The sequence below is a fragment of the Macaca nemestrina genome, chromosome 6 (assembly GCF_043159975.1).
Source record: "Macaca nemestrina isolate mMacNem1 chromosome 6, mMacNem.hap1, whole genome shotgun sequence".
NCBI lineage: Eukaryota > Metazoa > Chordata > Mammalia > Primates > Cercopithecidae > Macaca > Macaca nemestrina.
In genome coordinates this window covers 69,859,499-69,877,123 of record NC_092130.1, presented here as the reverse complement: position 1 = coordinate 69,877,123, position 17,625 = coordinate 69,859,499, and the positions used below count along the sequence as shown (strand labels likewise).

Sequence of the window (17,625 nt, the reverse complement as noted above, 5' to 3'; positions counted from 1 at the left end):
AGTTCAAGCAATTCTCCTGTCTCAGCCTGCCAAGTAGCTGGGATTACAGGCACCTGCCACCACACCCAGGTAATTTTTATATTTTTAGTACAGACAGGGTTTCACCATTTTGGTCAGTCTGGTCTTGAACTCCTGACCTCAGGTGATGCACCCTCCTCAGCCTCCCAAAGTGCTGGGATTACAGTCGTGAGCCACCACGCCTGGCCCATCGAGCATTCTTCAGCAAGAAACATTTTTCCAAATAAAAAATAAATTTATCAAACTTAAATGAATTAATGTAATGATGATGACTATGTGATTTAATACAATCATCATGTATATCATCAGTGCAGAAGACCAAGAGTGAGCAATGTTGCTTACTCTTGGAGTTCTGTGCCTTTACCCTAAGTCAGTCCTGCTCAAGGTGTGGTTGGCAGATAACTGCCATTTGCGAACTGTTAATGAGAGCACAAAAAATGAAAAATATGTATTTAGAAACTTTCATAACAATTTGAAAAATAATTATATATATATTCAGTCTATTAAAAATTAAAGCTTGTGTTTTTTCGTCTTTTCTATTCTAGTTTTCAGTAATTTGTTATTATTATTATTATATTTTACAAAATTATCCATCTGTGATGGCTTGGAAATTTAAAAATAAATTAGGAGAGATCTTTTACCACAGATAGTTTGAAAAGCACTGAGCACCGCCCTAAATGACTCCCAGAGAACTTTTTTCCCCTCCCTTTCTTCCTTCTTTCTCTCCTTCCCTCCCTCTCTTTGTTCTCTCCCTCCTTACTTCCCTTTCTTCCTTTCTTTTTTGGCTTTTATAACCACTTTCCACAGTTCTTTCATCTCCCTCCCTTGCTGTCCAGCTTTGGGCTGTCATTTGTAGCTGGAACAATGCCTACTTTGAGAAGCCCACCTACAAAAGTGTTGTTAATCTACTGTTGGCTGAAAATTCAGTTAACAACACCAGCCTAGATTTTATGCAAATTTAAGTACATAAATTCTGAGTGTCTGACTAGGCTTTCTTTTATCACATAAATGAGCTTTGAAGCATGGGCTCTATTTTGGCTGTTCAGGGACAGCTTTCTGGGTTTCATGTAGTTTTCAGTCATTTGGGGGATGGTTGACATTGCCATGAAAGGATCTCCCAATACGAAGTGTTACCTGGGTAATTTGACATGAATCATAGGATAATGCTCCTAATTTTAAGGAATTTATGTTTCAGTCTAATAATTCCTAGTAACCATTTACAATTACAGGACAACACAAAATGTCCCAAAATTAGGTAATGACTTTGGCTTACCAAAAAGTGTTAGAGAATGAGATTGCTAATCATACTAGAATGTAAACTCTGTGTTTGCTAGTTTTCAGAGAACTATTTGTTCTTCAGAACAGATGAAACTATTTAATAAAAGGTCTACTTCATTGTAGCAGGGTTTAAATCTACATTCTCCAAATAACTATTATTACTACCAGGTGACAACTCTGCTTAGAAAATTCAGCTTTGCTAGTGAGCAAAGGACAGAGTGGAAAACTCAATCCAGCATTCTGGCTCTGCTATCCAAAGAGCTAATTAAGTGTACCATTTGTCAAAGTCAATGGAAACCCTGTGTCTGGCTCACTTAAAAAGACATTAAAAAGAGAAATGGGGTCCAACAGCAGAGGAAAGGAAATTTCCTATTCTTAAGTGGAACCCATGCTCATATGGTGTGTATCCTAATGTATCGTAATATCCTATAGAACTTTCCGTGCAATTTTGGTAGCACTTTGACAACAAATTAAGTAATTATGACTTTGTTCCAATGCATATAAGAATACTAAAAATCAAATATTTTACAGTGGCCAAAATATGTGCTATAGACCTTTTAGCATTATCAAATGATAAGGGCAGTAGGAATAAATTCACAAATCCTCTGCTATAATATACTAAAACAATCATAAGGAAAGGAGAAGAGATTGATGCAAATGTATCTCTTATATTTCCATTTCTATCACTTTTATATCTTTTTTCCTCTTTCCTTTCCCAGGTGAGAGAGATGGGTATTGAATGAGTAAATACTCAACTGAACTGGAAAGGCCGGCTGTACTGGATAAATTGGGCTGAAACTGGGGAACTTTAAGATATGCAGTCCAGCACTGACTGAGTGCTGATTAGCCAAATCAGTATTTTTAGCAGCACTGTGGCTATGCTATCCTATATTTATATCTTTATATTATGAGATAAGAGGAGGAGAAAAAGAAGGGCAATAAACCTGATAGGCCAAACTCTGTTATAATCCCCTTACGGGATCACATGGATAGAGCTGAAATAGAATTTAGAAGAGGTTGAATCTCAGCTTTGTTCTACAAAGTGGAAAAAAGCACAGAGAGATTTAGTGACTTGTCTAACTCTAAGCTGATATGTTCCTTTCCTGTATTGACATTTTTGCCCCTTCTAATTCAGGCTGAGCTGTACAGCAGTAAGCTTCCATTTGCTTGCTGTGTGTGTGCACCAAGAGAGACAAAATGGATTCATTCTTAAAGAGCATCAGAATCAACATTGACAGTTGCCTACCTCATAACTGGACCATTCACGTTGCTAAGATTTCATGGAATCTTATTTGTTTAAAGGAAAAACATTCCAATCACAACAGTAAGTCAACATACTTACATCCTTAGATGAAAATACTATAGTTCACTGTCTAGGGTAAAGTGAGGTCCTAAATACATATTTTCAATAATTATTTTTCATGTTTGCATGGCATTTAATACTTTTATAAAGCACATGCTTTTTTTTGCAATCTTTATAACAATGCTGTAAAAGAGTTCAGACAGATTGATGATGATGATGATGATGATGATGATGATGATGATGACTATGACAATAATGACGACTTTTTAAAGATACGCAAATGGAGTTTGGTGAGATCGGTGGGCCTCTCCTAGATCACAGAACCAGTTCATAAGCAGGTCTGTTCTCTTCATGATCAGTGCTCCTTCTGTTGCTCGATATCTTTCATTATCTATTTACTGTTAAAACATTTTTTACACTTAAAAACAGATCCTTTCTCATGAGGCAATTTGTGCTCATTAGTAATTATAACCAGAAGGCTCAAATTACTTGGTAAATGTCACTTGTTACATAAATGGTGAACCAGTAATGTGCCAAAGAGAAAACACTTAGGCCCAGAAAGTATTTTCTCTTACAAATAGATGTGTTTAAATGTTTTTTCTTATATATTTAATTTATAGCTGATTTTAGAAAGGGCTCACAGGAAGCATGGGAAAATTATAAGGTAACACACAATATCATCTAAAAAGAGAATCTTCCTCACATTTCCTTAGGTGTTTCAACTTGTGTAATGTTAAATGTATTTTTCCTTTTTTAGAAGTTGTAAGAAAAACAAATTTTCTATTTATAAGCTATAAAATAATAAATATGTTTAACAAAAAATAAAAGAAGGTTATGAAATGCTTGCTGGTCTTTTTTGGAAAATATGTGAGGAAAGAAAGGCATTATTAGCCCCAGAGATTAAAATTTGTCTTTTGAAGTGTATTAATCAATAAGGTATATGCACAATTATATGGCTCACTGTACTTGTGTTTACATAGTACTGTTTATTAAATACCAACAAATTATTTAATTAGGGCTTTTTTTAAAGATTACTAATATCTGAGTTAGAAATTAAGAGATTTATCATAATCTAAAGATTATTATTATTTGCCCATTTAAACTATTTTTTAAAGTTTTCAGTTGACTTTAATAGCATATTAAATGTTATTTATTTTTTATTTTATTTTATTTTTTTTTTAAATTTACTTCTCTTTCCACAAATCCCCTTTTTTTTTAATTTATTATTATCATACTTTAAGTTCTAGGGTACATGTGCATAACGTGCAGGTTTGTTACATATGTATACTTGTGCCATGTTGCTGTGCTGCACCCATCAACTCGTCATTTACATCAGGTATAAATCCTATGCAATCCCTCACCCCTCCCCCCTCCCCCCTCCCCATAATAGGCCCTGGTGTGTGATGTCCCCCTTCCCGAGTCCAAGTGATCTCATTGTTCAGTTCCCACCTATGAGTGAGAACATGCGGTGTTTGGTTTTCTGTTCTTGTGATAGTTTGCTAAGAATGATGGTTTCCAGCTGCATCCATGTCCCTACAAAGGACACAAACTCATCCTTTTTGATGGCTGCATAGTATTCCATGGTGTATATGTGCCACATTTTCTTAATCCAGTCTGTCACTGATGGACATTTGGGTTGATTCCAAGTCTTTGCTATTGTGAATAGTGCCGCAATGAACATACGTGTGCATGTGTCTTTATAGCAGCATGATTTATAATCCTTTGGGTATATCCCCAGTAATGGGATGGCTGGGTCATATGGTACATCTAGTTCTACATCCTTGAGGAATCGCCATACTGTTTTCCATAATGGTTGAACTAGTTTACAATCCCACCAACAGTGTAAAAGTGTTCCTATTTCTCCACATCCTCTCCAGCACCTGTTGTTTCCTGACCTTTTAATGATTGCCATTCTAACTGGTGTGAGATATTTTTTTATTTTATTTTTATTTATTTTTTGAGATGGAGTTTCACTCTTGTTGCCCAGGCTGGGGTGCAATGGCACAATCTCGGGTCACCGCAACCTCCACCTCCTGGTTCAAGCGATTCTCCTGCCTCAGCCTCCTGAGTAGCTGGGATTACAGGCATGCACCACCACACCTGGCTAATTTTGTAGTTTTAGTAGAGACGGGGTTTCTGCATGTTGGTCAGGCTGGTCTCAAACTCCCGACCTAAGGTGATCCACCCGCCTTGGCCTCCCAAAATGCTGGGATTACAGACGTGAGCCACCACGCCTGGCCATTGAATGTTATTTCATATGAATTATGAAAGCATAAAAATTCTATGCCTGCTTTCATAAATAACTTGCTCTGTACACACTTTCCCTTTAATAAAAATATAATATCTTAAAATGTTAACTTACAAGTCAGTCTAAATTATGTTGTAATTTTTAGTTAAGTAGGTGAGATGGAACTTATGAAGAAGAAGGTGTTATGGCATTACTCCATTTAAAGTAGTAGTGTTATATACAGATACCTCACTACTCATCCTATTAACTACTCTCCAGGAACTGTGCATATGGTTGCATGAAATTTGTGTCTTTGCTGTTCACCCCTCCTCCACAGCTAAATGCATCATTCCTCAATGCCTACTGTATTGACAAGCACCATTACTTAATCATAGTAATCATATCTGATGTATCATACAACAGGATATACTCACCATACTAGATTACCCACCATATCAGAATCTGTGTTCTCATGTCTTTTCTTATTTTCCACAGGGCTAAAAATTGATTCAGAACGGAGTTCTCTTTTACCTATAATTTCCGAGGCTTTCAGGATGAATTGCACATTTGAAAAGATGTTTGGATACTTGTGATATGATGCTCCAGAGAAAGAAAGTGCTATTGTAAGAAAAATCATCTGTGAGAAATATTTTATTAATATTTTGCATTGTGTTTCATTTGTCTTTTAGCTATTAAACTATAATTAAATTCAGTACTTAGATGCAGAAACTGCTGTAGTTTCCTATTTAAGATTTATAGTGTTACGTATGCCCCCTGGTGGTGTAATAGAACACTAGACGGTAAATAATTTATACGTAAGAGTTTATATATTTCAGAACAGCAATTTCATAATCATTGAATGCCCAATTAAATATAGTTACTGTTCAACAAAGCTTGGAAACTTCCAGATGAAAATAAATCAAGTTGTAATAGATGCTGCATTCATAATGGATACTTTGACATTGTAATTCTACAAAGGAATCAATGTCATTGATTCTAGACCTACATTCTCCAGTTTTATTCCTTCTCAAGATGTTATTATTTACAACAATATGTTGTAAATAATACAAACAAGATGTTATTATTTACAACAACATGTTGTAAATAATACAAACAAGATGTTATTATTTACAACAATAAGGTAATTTAACACAACACCACGTTATATTTAACAGAATCATCTCAGTGCTGCTCTTTCTATAAACTTTTAGACAAACTTTGGGTTTTAGTCCATCCACATAATGGAAAAATTAATAATGACCATTCTACTGGACAGCTATGTGGAGAGATAGCAGCTGCTGATAGCTTCAGGTAGAAAACAGCCTATTGTTAAAGGAAGAGCTGTAACCTAAGGCTCTATTATATTTGGTAAGAGGACAAAATTGGGGGATTTTATTATTATATATGAAAGACAGATTTTTTTGAGGGTGGTATATCCTCAATAACAAGCTAATATGAGAACTTGAGGGTTTTACTCAAATAATTTTTCAAAGTTGATTTGCCATAATCATCTGAATATTTGATAAGTCACTATGCTGAACACAGTGAGGAGTTAAGAAGGGGTCATATAATTTAATGAAGATATAAAAACAAGTGAAATGTTAGACAAGAATTCCTATTCTATCTGTCTACAGCCACATCTGATCAGGACTTACGCTAATGGAATTAATTGATCAGTCTCCATAACGCTTCTGCTATTACCTTCTGTTCCCTCCTCCATGACTTTTTTCATCAAATATTATTCCCTTTCTTTATCTTGAGTCTCTCCTTCCCTTATCCTACAACACACTAATATTTTGACTTTGTTTTATCCGTCTGAACTATTGACATATTTACATATCAGCATAAATATTTATGGCTAAGCTTTTTTTGAAATAGTTAACAATTTTTGACTTATGCTTAAAATTTCCCTCACTGTTTACCTCCAAACTGAATTCTGCTTCCACCTCTCCACTGGGTATGCTCCCAAGATCAGCAGTGATTTTCTGATTGTAGAAACTCATTATTTTTCAGACCTTCTACTATTTAATACTTCTATGGCAATATTGATCTTGAATTTCTCTCCTTAAACATAATCACTCCCTCTCACCTCCCTTATTTCTCTTTTCCTGGGCCCTGTTACACCAATAATCCATTAAATGTATGTTCCCCAAGATTTCATTCCTGGAATTAGTTTCTCCCTGCCCCTTGCCCACAGCCACATTAACATGGATGACTGTCAATTCTATATCCCAGGCAGGCTTCACTTATTTCCCTAGTTCCAAACCTATGTTTTCAACTGCTTGTTGGGTATATATACCTGAGTGACCTTCAAATTCAGTATGTCCAATATTTCTCCAAATTATTCCTAGTTCAGAACATCATCTCAGTTCTATTACTCAATATGCAAAACTTCAGCTCCTGCTTGAATTTCTCACTCTTATTTACATATAGCTTAGATTCAGTGGATCACCAGGTCCAGAACCTTACTAAAATATGAATCTAACTTTCCTGAAATTCAGGGAGGTAGATACTATTACAAATAGGAAAACTGAGTCACAAAAAAGCTCATACACTTAAGTGGCAAAGTAAAAAGCAGAATACAGAATGAGGATTACCAGCATCTGGAGCAGGGAGTAGGTTGCAGGAATGGATGGGGAAAGGGGAGATATTAGGGTGCAAAGCTTCAGTTAGATAGAAGGAATAAGGTCTAGTGATCTATTTCACGACATGATAACTATAGTTAATAATAATGTACTGCACTTTTCAAAATTGCTGGGAAAAAAGTAGAGTCAGGTTCTAAATGTTCTCACCACAAAGAAATAACAAAAGTATGGGGGTTGGAGGGGCAGTGAGCTGAACAAATGCAATCTGGCCCTGAAGCTGTGCTCTTCAACACTGCACCTATTATCTTATGAAAAATAAAATGCAGCTTACATTCTTTATAGTGACAGTCTAAGTTTCTCAAAATATAACATAAAACATTTATAAGTGTAAAAAATAAAAGATATTCTACCATATAAATGTGGTTGAAGCCTAAGTAAATGTTGCTTAAAACTTTCTAGATGACCATGCAGGAAAAATATAAAAAGTCGTAAGAAGACCAAATAGCCAATCTGTCAAAAGAGAAAAGAAAAATGCAGTTTTATGTTACATCAATAAATGTTTAAAAACCATAAGAAAAATCAACCATTATTTTATTACATTTTCTTTTGAGAAAACAATTTTAAACTTGTTCAACATTATGTGGTTTTGAAATAACATTAAAACATTTATATCAAGATTGAAATGCTAGCTCAGCCAAAAAACTTTTATAAATCATCTCTATACTACATATAATGACCAACACTAAATGCTATTTTGTTCTATGTCCTTTAGAACAGTGTTTTTCAAATTACAAGTTATACTCTTTAAGTGAGTCATGAAATCAATTGACAGGAGATTTTTAAATAAAATAAAAGGGAAGAAAAAACAAAACATAGTTTATTGTACAATTCCTTGTTTCAGTATATAAATGAATATATATTATGTTATCTGGATTGCAATGCAAAGGGTATTTCTTTCTATGCATATCAGTCAACAGTTTGAGGACCATCACATTACATAGTGTTGAGAACTATCCTACTTCTGCATAATATGCTGAGCTAAGCTCCTTATTCCCTCAAGAAAAAAGACCTCTCACGGGGTCATTATTAAATAAGCAGTGCAAAACCTTACATCTGTAAGATTAGTAAACATATAGTTTGTTTTACACAGACTACATAAAATGGAATGTCTGCAAAAATAATTTGCAACATTTTACAGAAAATTATAAAAAACACATTAACTATAGAAATAAATGGAATACAGTTTCTAAATTATGGAGAAGACCCAAATAACAGCAATAGCTGTCATTATCCTGTCTGTGTGTGTGTGTGTGTGTGTGTGTGTGTGTGTGTGTGTGTGTGTATGTATGTATGTATCTCCAAATCCTCTTAACAGCAACGCAGGGTATCACGTAACAATATACATGTAAAAAGAAAATAAAATTAGAAAGATAAATCTAACGAAATCTCAGTGCATCATCCAACACTATAAAGTAAATAAGTAACATTACTGGAATTTGAACCCAGGAATGTATGTACTGCTCCAAAAGCCATGAGCTTTCTACTATGGCAGTGATTTCCACATTTTTTATTACAAACCTCTATCACTACTAATAAATTTTGAGAATGCATCATTAATATTTCTAAATGTATCCATAAAGTATAAACATATACATTTGTAGACTTATGAAGTATATAAAAATAACATGTTTATAAGGCATGCCCAAGGGGTCTCTTCATACAAACAGCTTTGTTATAGTACTGTGTTTCTCTACGATGCTGAAGTTAAATGTGAAAAAAATATTTAAAAGAATAATGAAATACTCTAGATGACAGAATTAAAGGAAACTATTCTCATAGATATAGACAATGAATGAATAACTGATCAGAAGGGGGATAAGTTAATATTTTTCAAGGACTATAGATAAATACTGAAAGGAATACAATATTCAAAAATGTAACAGGGGACAAAATAGAAAATACATGACAAGCATGTCAGTATGAATAACATCTGTGTTTATACCTCAATTTGGTCATGGATTTTACCTGACCCAGAGACTATCTTTAGTTATAGCTATACTTGAAAATGATTTTAAAAGCTTTCATCTTAATATTCTTGAAGGTCAAATTTTTGACAAATCTACCTTTCCATATTGTATATTGGATTTTCTATGTATTGTTCTTCATGTATTATTTGTGTACATATTCTCTTTGTTGTCTGACAACTCAAGCTTTGCCTCCTACATTGAATTTTAGCTTGTCAGTTTCTCTTTCTGAGCTCTCCTACATTTCCTTCATTTGACCTTTACCTCCTCCTCCTCTCTTTCTATTTTCATCTCTTCTCTTTTTTCTGACCCTTTTAGCTGGCTGTAAAATTGAAGGCTGGATAATATTTATCATGTGTTGTATTTTAATAGTTGTATGTTTTTGGTTCCTGCATAGAATCTTGACTATCACTGCATATATTTCTATGTAATACATATAAAACTGTTGTTGCTTTTATGTTATTCTCTATACTTCTGTAAACAGAATTCAATCATTAAGAATATTGTACACTTAGAGCTAGACAGAAAGGAAAGAATGTAAACAAAACATAAAAGAAATAATATTTGTGGATCATATATTTCTAGATCTATTCAACCCTGAGCTACTTCTCCAAAGGAGAAACAAAACAATGCATATAGAGTGGGTGATGCCTCTATGATAATATCCTTTAATAAAGCATTCCATCAAAAAGAAAAGAACAAAAGGGAGATTTCCAATAGTCTTTCAGATATGTAATGAAAACCCTACAAAGGCAAGGAGGACAAGTAAAATGTTTTCTTGCCTGGGTTCAAAGTACTTATAGAGTATGCTTATTTCCAATAGATAGTTATACGAACTAGAATAATAAAAAGCAAGCTTTAAAAATATTAAATCTTGGGACTCCAGTTGAAGATAGCTGACTAGAGACACTGCATACTCACTCTCTCCAGAAAGAAGAGCCAAAATTATGAATCAATAATCACACCTCAGATGGAACAACTAGGAGAGAACACTGGAGTACAATAGAGAAGTTACAGGAAATACTTGAGACACAGAAGGTGATATGGTTTGGCTCTGTGTTCCCACCCAAATCTCATCCCGAACTATAATCTCACGTGTCAGGGGAGGGGCCCAGTGAGAGGTGATTGGACCACGGGGGTGGACTTCTCCCTTGCAGTTCTTGTGACAGTGAGATCTGGTTGTATGAAAGTGTGTGGTGCTTCCCCTTTCACTCTCTCTCTCCTTCTCTAACATGTGAAGATGTGCTTGCTTCTCCTTCACTTTCTGCCATGATTATAAGTTTCCTGAGGCCTCCCAGTCATGCTTCCTGTTAAGCCTGTGGAACTGTGAGAATATTAAACCTCTTTTCTTCATAAATTACCCAGTCCCAAGTACTTCTTTATAGCAGCGTGAGAATCAACTAATACAGAAGGGAAGCAAAATCGGCTGGGAACACATAGGGGCTTGCTGTTGGGGGAAAGGGTGTAAGAACTTCAGTGGTCTATGTTCCTACCATGGACTGCAACAACCTGAACCATGGCAGAGCTCCTTGACACACATACTTCCTGACACTAACATGGACAGTGAGCTAGAGACCCCCAAAGGACATTGTACCAGACAGAGAACTTTTGCTGGTTCACTCACACCCCTGAGACCTAAGCAACTACAGCAGGGTACCATTGTGAGAGTACAGCCATCATGGGGTTACATCCTCCCTTTAGAAACATAGCCTTCATATCTCCATATCCCAGGAACCCCCACTGACATTCCCTAGCGCCTACCCAGTGGGCTACAGTGGCATAGCATTGTTGGAAACAAAGGTGCTACGGGGCCCCAGTACTGTGGCCCACAAGTAGTATTACTTCCCAGAAAAGAGATGGTGCAGTGCATTAACATTGCAGTCTCTGGGACAAAGGAAACCAAGGCACGCACTTTCCAGACCCTGAAAGCTTCCTGTCTGGGGCTATGAGAAGAAACCCTGCCTCACCAGTAGCACAAACTCTGTGTTCAGGCTTGCAAGCAGAGTGAGATCCATTCAGACCCCCCACCTAACACTGCAGCAGCAGTTGCTGCCACTGGGAATCCAAATGAGAGCCAGCTCTCTGGGGCTGAGGGCAGTGACCCCACTTCCACTGGTGGAGTGGCCTCTGTGTTCAGGTTCATGCACAGGGATTCTCTCTCCCACTCTGCATACCTCTGCAGGCTCAGTCACCGCTGCTGCCACTGGAGGCTAGGGCAGGTGAACCGGATGGCTCCTTGAGTGGGCCTGGATAGTGACCACACTCCTACTGGTTGAATGACTTCCATGATCAAGCTCATGTGCAAAGGGCAGGGCTGCTTACCTTTATGTGCACCACTGCAGTGCTGCTACAACTGAGAACAGGCAAGCCTGAGAGCTGCATGACTGGGGCTGCAGGTGGAGACTGCACTGTAGCTATCTCCAACATCAGCATGCACGGCTCAGGACCTAGAAGGTTGTCCCACAACTGCTACTGCCACTACCTACACCACGCCACCTACCCAGGGAATCAAGAACTCACTCACCTGCCTGATCCACCAGTGTCACTACCATGATCTAAGTAAACTACCTAGAAGCCCAAGAATTGGCCTGCCTGGTCCTGCTAATACCAGAGCAAGTATCTTGTACACAGGGGCACAAGAACAGGCATACTGATCCCACTGCTGCCACCACTGGGGACCAAAGACTAACCCATCTGGAATCCCTGTCCCTGAGCAAAACTTCACCATAACCTCTACTCTTAACAACACTCTAAACCACTGGGAAATCATAGATACCACTGAGGCTGTTGACAGCCAAATAAATCATACAGGGACTGCACCACTGCATGCACTCAGAATCAAATGCAAAGGGTCCTACTAACCAACACTATGACACATCTCCAGGAAAAAATCCTCTACTGTGAAAGCAAATTCAAAAAATTGGAATAAGTGAATATTACACAAGATACACAGTTATCAATGTAAGGAAACATGAAAAACAGGGAAATATGACACTTCCAAAGGAACACAATAATTCCCCAGCAACATATCCCAATCAAAAAGAAATGTGTGAAATCACAGGGAAAAAAATCAAAATTATGACACTAAAGAAACACAGTGAGATACAAGAGAATTTCAAAAAATAATACAAAAAGTCAGAAGAAAACAGTTCAAGATTTGAAGGAGAAATTTATGAGAGATACATATCATACAAAAGAACCAAACAAAATCTGGAATTGAAGAACTTCTTTAATTAAATAAAAAGTACAATCAAGAGTTTAAACAATAAACTAAAACAACAGCAACACAAAAGAATCTCAGAACCTGAAGACACAACTTTTGATGTAACTCAGAGAAAAATAAAGAAAAAATAATGAAAAAGAAAAAACAAAGCCTCTGTGATATATGTGACACAACACAGTGACCAAATACATGAATTATTGGTATTCCTAAAGGTAAAAAGTGAATGAAAGGCTTCAAAAACTTATTTAACAAAATTTAACTTGAAATCTTCCCAAGTATACCAAGAGATTTAGACATCCAGATTGAGGAGACCCCACAAACCCAAAATACTTTTCCATGGTACATTACAGTCAAACTGTCTAAAGTCAAAGACAAAGAGAAAATTCTAAAATAAACAGAAAGAAAAATCATCTAGTCAGCCTTGAGCAGACTAAAAGTGGATTTCTCAGCAGAAAACTACAGGCCAAGAGAGAATGGAACGATATATTCAAATTGCTGCAAGAAAAAATACTTGACACTTGAAAGACCCAAAGATACTATATCCAGCAAAATTATCCTTCGTAAATGAAGAAGAAATAAAGTCTTTTACAGACAAGCAAATGCTAAGATCATTCATCATCATTAGACTAGCCTTACAAAAAATGTTCAAGGGAGTCCTAAACCAGGAAGAGGAAAGATGATAGTTATCATCATGAAAACATATGAAAGTGTAAAACTCGTGAGTAAAGCAAAGACACAAAAGAGGAAAAGACTCAAATGGTACCACAACAGAAAATTAGCAAACCACAAGGAAAAACAATAAGAGAAAAAGAAGAGAAGAATACACAAAACAACCATGATATGGTTTGGCTCTGTGTTCCTACCCAAATCTCATCTCAAATTGTAATCTCCATGTGTCAAGGGAGGTTCACGTGTTGAGGGAGGGAGGTGACTGAATCATGGGCATGGTTTCCCAGATGCTCTTCTAGTGATAGTGAGTGAGTTCTCGAGATATCTGATGGTATTATAAGTCTTTGGAAGTTCACCCTTTGCTCTCCCTTTCCTGCTGCCTTGTAAAGAAGGCTCGAGCTTCTCGTTCGCCTTTTGCCATGATTGTTAAGTTTCCTGAGGCCTCCCAGCCATGCAGAACTGTGAGTCAATTAAACCTCTTTTCTTTATAAATTTCCCAGTCTCAGGTGTTTCTTTATAGCAGTGTTAAAATGGACTATTACAAACCAGAAAACAATTAACAATATGACAGGAACAAAACCTCACATATCAATAATAACCTAAAAGTAAATAGAATAAATTCTTCACTTAAAAGATATAGGCTGGCTTAATACACTTTTTTACAAACATAATTTAACTATATGTTGCCTACAAGAAATGCACCTTACCTGTGAAGACACAGACTGAGAGTAAAGAGATGGAAAAACATACTCCACGCAAATTGAAATTAAAAGCAAGTAGGAGTAGCTATACTTCTATTGGATAAAACAGACTTTATGTCAAAAAAGGTTTTTTAAAAAGGTAAGGACATCAAATAATGACAAAGGAATCAATCCAAGAAGAGGATATTACAATTCTAAGTATATATGCACCCAACGGGGAGCACCCAGATTCACAACACAAATACTACTAGATCTATAGAGAAACATAGACTCCAATACATTAATAGTGGAGAACTTCAACACTCGTCCGTTAGCATGAGACATATTTAGATATAATATCAACAAAGAGACATTGTATTTAACTTGGACTTTAGACCAAACGGACTTTAAAGATATTCACATAATATTTTTCCCAACACAACAACAGAATGTACATTCTTCTCGTTAGTACATGGAATATTCTCCAGGTTAGATCATATGCTAGGCAAAAAATAAGTCAACAAATTTTTAAAATCAAAATCATACCAAGTATCTTCTCAGACTACAATGAAATACAACTGGAAATCAATACCAAGAGGAACTTTGAAAACTATAAAAATACATGGAAATTAAACAACATGTTTCTGAACAACCACTGGGTCAATGAAGAAATTAAAATGGAAATTTAAAAAAATGTTTTGAAACAAATGAAAATGAAAGCACAATATACTGAAACCTGAGGGACAGAGCAAAAGCAGTGTTAAGAAGGGTTTTTACAGCAATAAATTCCTGCATCAAAGAAACAGAAAGATTTCAAATAATCTAATGATGCACTTCAAGGAACTAGTAAAGCAAGAACAAACCAAACTCAAAATTCATAGAAGGTGATAAATAATAAAGATCAAAGAAGAAATAAATGAAATGGAGACTAAAAAAGAACACAAAAGATCAACAAAATGAAAACTTTTTTAAAAGATAAAATTGATCAACTGCTAGCTAAACTAACCAAGGAAAGAAGAGAGAAGGCCCACTCAAACATAATCAAAAGTGAAAAAGGAGATATTAAAACTAATACCACAGAAGTACAAAAGATCATCAGAGACTATTGTAAACAACTATACACTAACAAACTGGAAAACTAGAGGAAATGGATAAATTCCTGAAAACATACGACCTACCAAGATTGACTCAGGAAGAAATACAGAACCTGAACATACCAATGAGTAGCAAGACTGAATCATTAACGAAAAGATTCCCCCCAGAAAGAAAAGTGCAGTACTAGATGGATTTGCTACTGAATTCTACCAAATAGATAAGGAAAAACTAATACCAACCCTTCTCAAATAATTCCCAAAAGTTAAGGACAAGGGAAATCTCCCTATCACATTTCCCAAGGCCAGTGTTACCCTAATACCAAAACCAGAAAACGTGCAACAAAGAAAGAAAACTATAGGCTAATATCTCTAATGCACATAGACTCAAAAAACCTCAACCAAATACTAGCAAACTGAATCCAACAGCACATCAAAAAGATTATACAACATGTTCAAGTTGGATTTATACCAGGGATTCAAGAATGATTCAACATACACAAATCAATAAACATGATACATCACAACAGAATGAAGGACAAAAACCATATGATCATCTCAGATGCAGAAAAAGCATTTGAAAAAATTCAACATCCCTTCATGATAAAAAGTCTCTAAACTATGCATAGAAGGAATATGCCTCAAAATAATAAAGACCATATGCCACAATTAAATATCATTTCACTCCAATTAGAATGGCTGTTATTAAAAAGACAAAAAAAAATACACATGATGGCGAGGATACAGAGAAAAGAAAACTCATATGCTATTGGTGGCAATGTAAATTATTACAGCCACTAAGGAAAACAGTGTTTAGATTTTCTAAGAAACTAAAAACAGAACTACCATACTGTCCAGCAATTCCACTAGTGGGCATTTATCTTTTAGGAAGATAAAGAAAATCAGTGTATTATAGGAATACCTGCACTCTCACGTTTACTGGAGCACTCTTCACAATAGTAAAGATATGATTAACCTAAGTATCCATAATGGGTGATTCGATAAAGAAAATGTGGTGTATATACACAATGCAATACAATTTGGCCATAAAATAATGAAATATCATTTGCAGCACTATGAATGTAACTGGGAGTCATTATGTTAAGTGAAATAAGCTAGGCACAGAAATACAAATATCACATGTTCTCACTCACATGTGGAAGCTAAAAGACTTGATCTCATGGACAAAGATAATAGAATAATATTATAGATATTAGAGACCAAAAAGGGTGGGTAAATAGGAGGGGAAAATAAAGAGAAGTTGGTTAATGGGTACAAATATAGCATTAGAAAGAATGTTTTATAGCAGAATAGGGTGACTATACTTACCAACAATGCCTTGCATATTTCAAAGTAACTAGAAGAGAGGATTTGAAATGATGCAAATACACAGAAATAATAAATACTCAAAGTGACGGATAGCCTAAATATCCTGACTTGATCATTATACATGCTAGTCATGTAACAGACACTAACATGTACTTCATAAATATTTAAAATGTTATTTATATATCAATAGAAGAAAGAATAAGGTAAAAATTAGTAAATCTGAGAACCAAGGTAGATGTGTAGCATCATAGCTGAGAGTTCACTGGACTCCGGAACCACACTGAATATCAAAACTCTCTCTGCTTAGACTTTGGGGAAGTCACTTAAAACTCTCTGTGCCACAGTGACGAATGTGGAATATGAAATTATGAATAATCCTCTTAGGATAGTTGTGAGAATAAAATAAGTTAATGTGTCTAATATATTTAAAGCACTTATCATTGCGTAAGGCACATAGTTAAGTAAGGTTTAAGTGTTTGCAGCTGCTATCAGAACTGGTACAAATTGGCTTGGCAGATAACAGGGCATGTGCAAAGTATAAGCAATATGCTCAATGCATAAAACTATATTTTGTAGCTATTTTTTTCTTGCTAGCAGAAATACAAAAGGCAAGAAATGGAGAAAGGTCACTGAAGGAGATGAGAAAGAGGAGATAAAAGCCAGACTTGCTCCATGTTTTTTTATTCCACTTAAAAAATTTTATTACCTTTCTTTTTTCATTAGAAATATGTATATTTATATTTTATATTTTATATATTTTATGTTTACATATATATTGTTTTCATTATAAATATAAATACGTATTTTTAGTGGACAGTTTTGGAAATACAGAAAAAAGAAAAAAAATCATCATACTCGCACCATCCCAGGACAGTATTGGTAATATCTTGACTATTTTCTTCAATCTTCCTTCTATGCAAAGCTCAGTTTTTTGCATAGTTAATTTCTATTATGTGTTCTCTGTATCTACTTTTGCCTGGTCTCCACAAGTCTTTTACTACCAAACGTGTCAGAGAGCATCTAAGCTTGACTTACATGACTGAAATGTGGTTGTCTCCCCAAAATGTTCAACTGATTGACTGACTCATCAATGTTCTCTCATGTTCAATTTCTAACAGTTTATAATCAAAATTTAATTAAAAAAACAATTTCTGCATCATTGATTTAATTTGTTTCATTCATACATATAAATATGTGT

At 35.4% G+C, this 17,625-nt stretch overlaps 1 protein-coding gene and 1 long non-coding RNA gene across 15 annotated transcripts in view; one reads left to right on the top strand and one right to left on the bottom strand.

Moving 5' to 3' along the window:
- LOC105471108 (transmembrane protein 232) overlaps positions 1-17,625 on the bottom strand; it is a 306,948-nt gene that overhangs the window by 196,957 nt on the left and 92,366 nt on the right. For all 12 annotated transcript variants that reach the window (XM_071098619.1, XM_071098622.1, XM_071098621.1 and 9 more), the window contains 2 exons: positions 7,822-7,921; positions 5,278-5,444 (listed from right to left, as the gene is read on the bottom strand). In XM_071098619.1, coding sequence (XP_070954720.1) covers positions 5,278-5,444; positions 7,822-7,921 — 267 coding nt within the window. The remainder of the gene's footprint in view (positions 1-5,277; positions 5,445-7,821; positions 7,922-17,625) is intronic.
- Positions 2,811-17,625, top strand: part of LOC105471107 (uncharacterized) — a 71,461-nt gene continuing 56,646 nt past the window's right edge. For all 3 annotated transcript variants that reach the window (XR_011624801.1, XR_011624802.1, XR_980991.3), the window contains exons 1-2: positions 2,811-2,937; positions 5,322-5,449. This is a non-coding gene — a long non-coding RNA (uncharacterized lncRNA). The remainder of the gene's footprint in view (positions 2,938-5,321; positions 5,450-17,625) is intronic.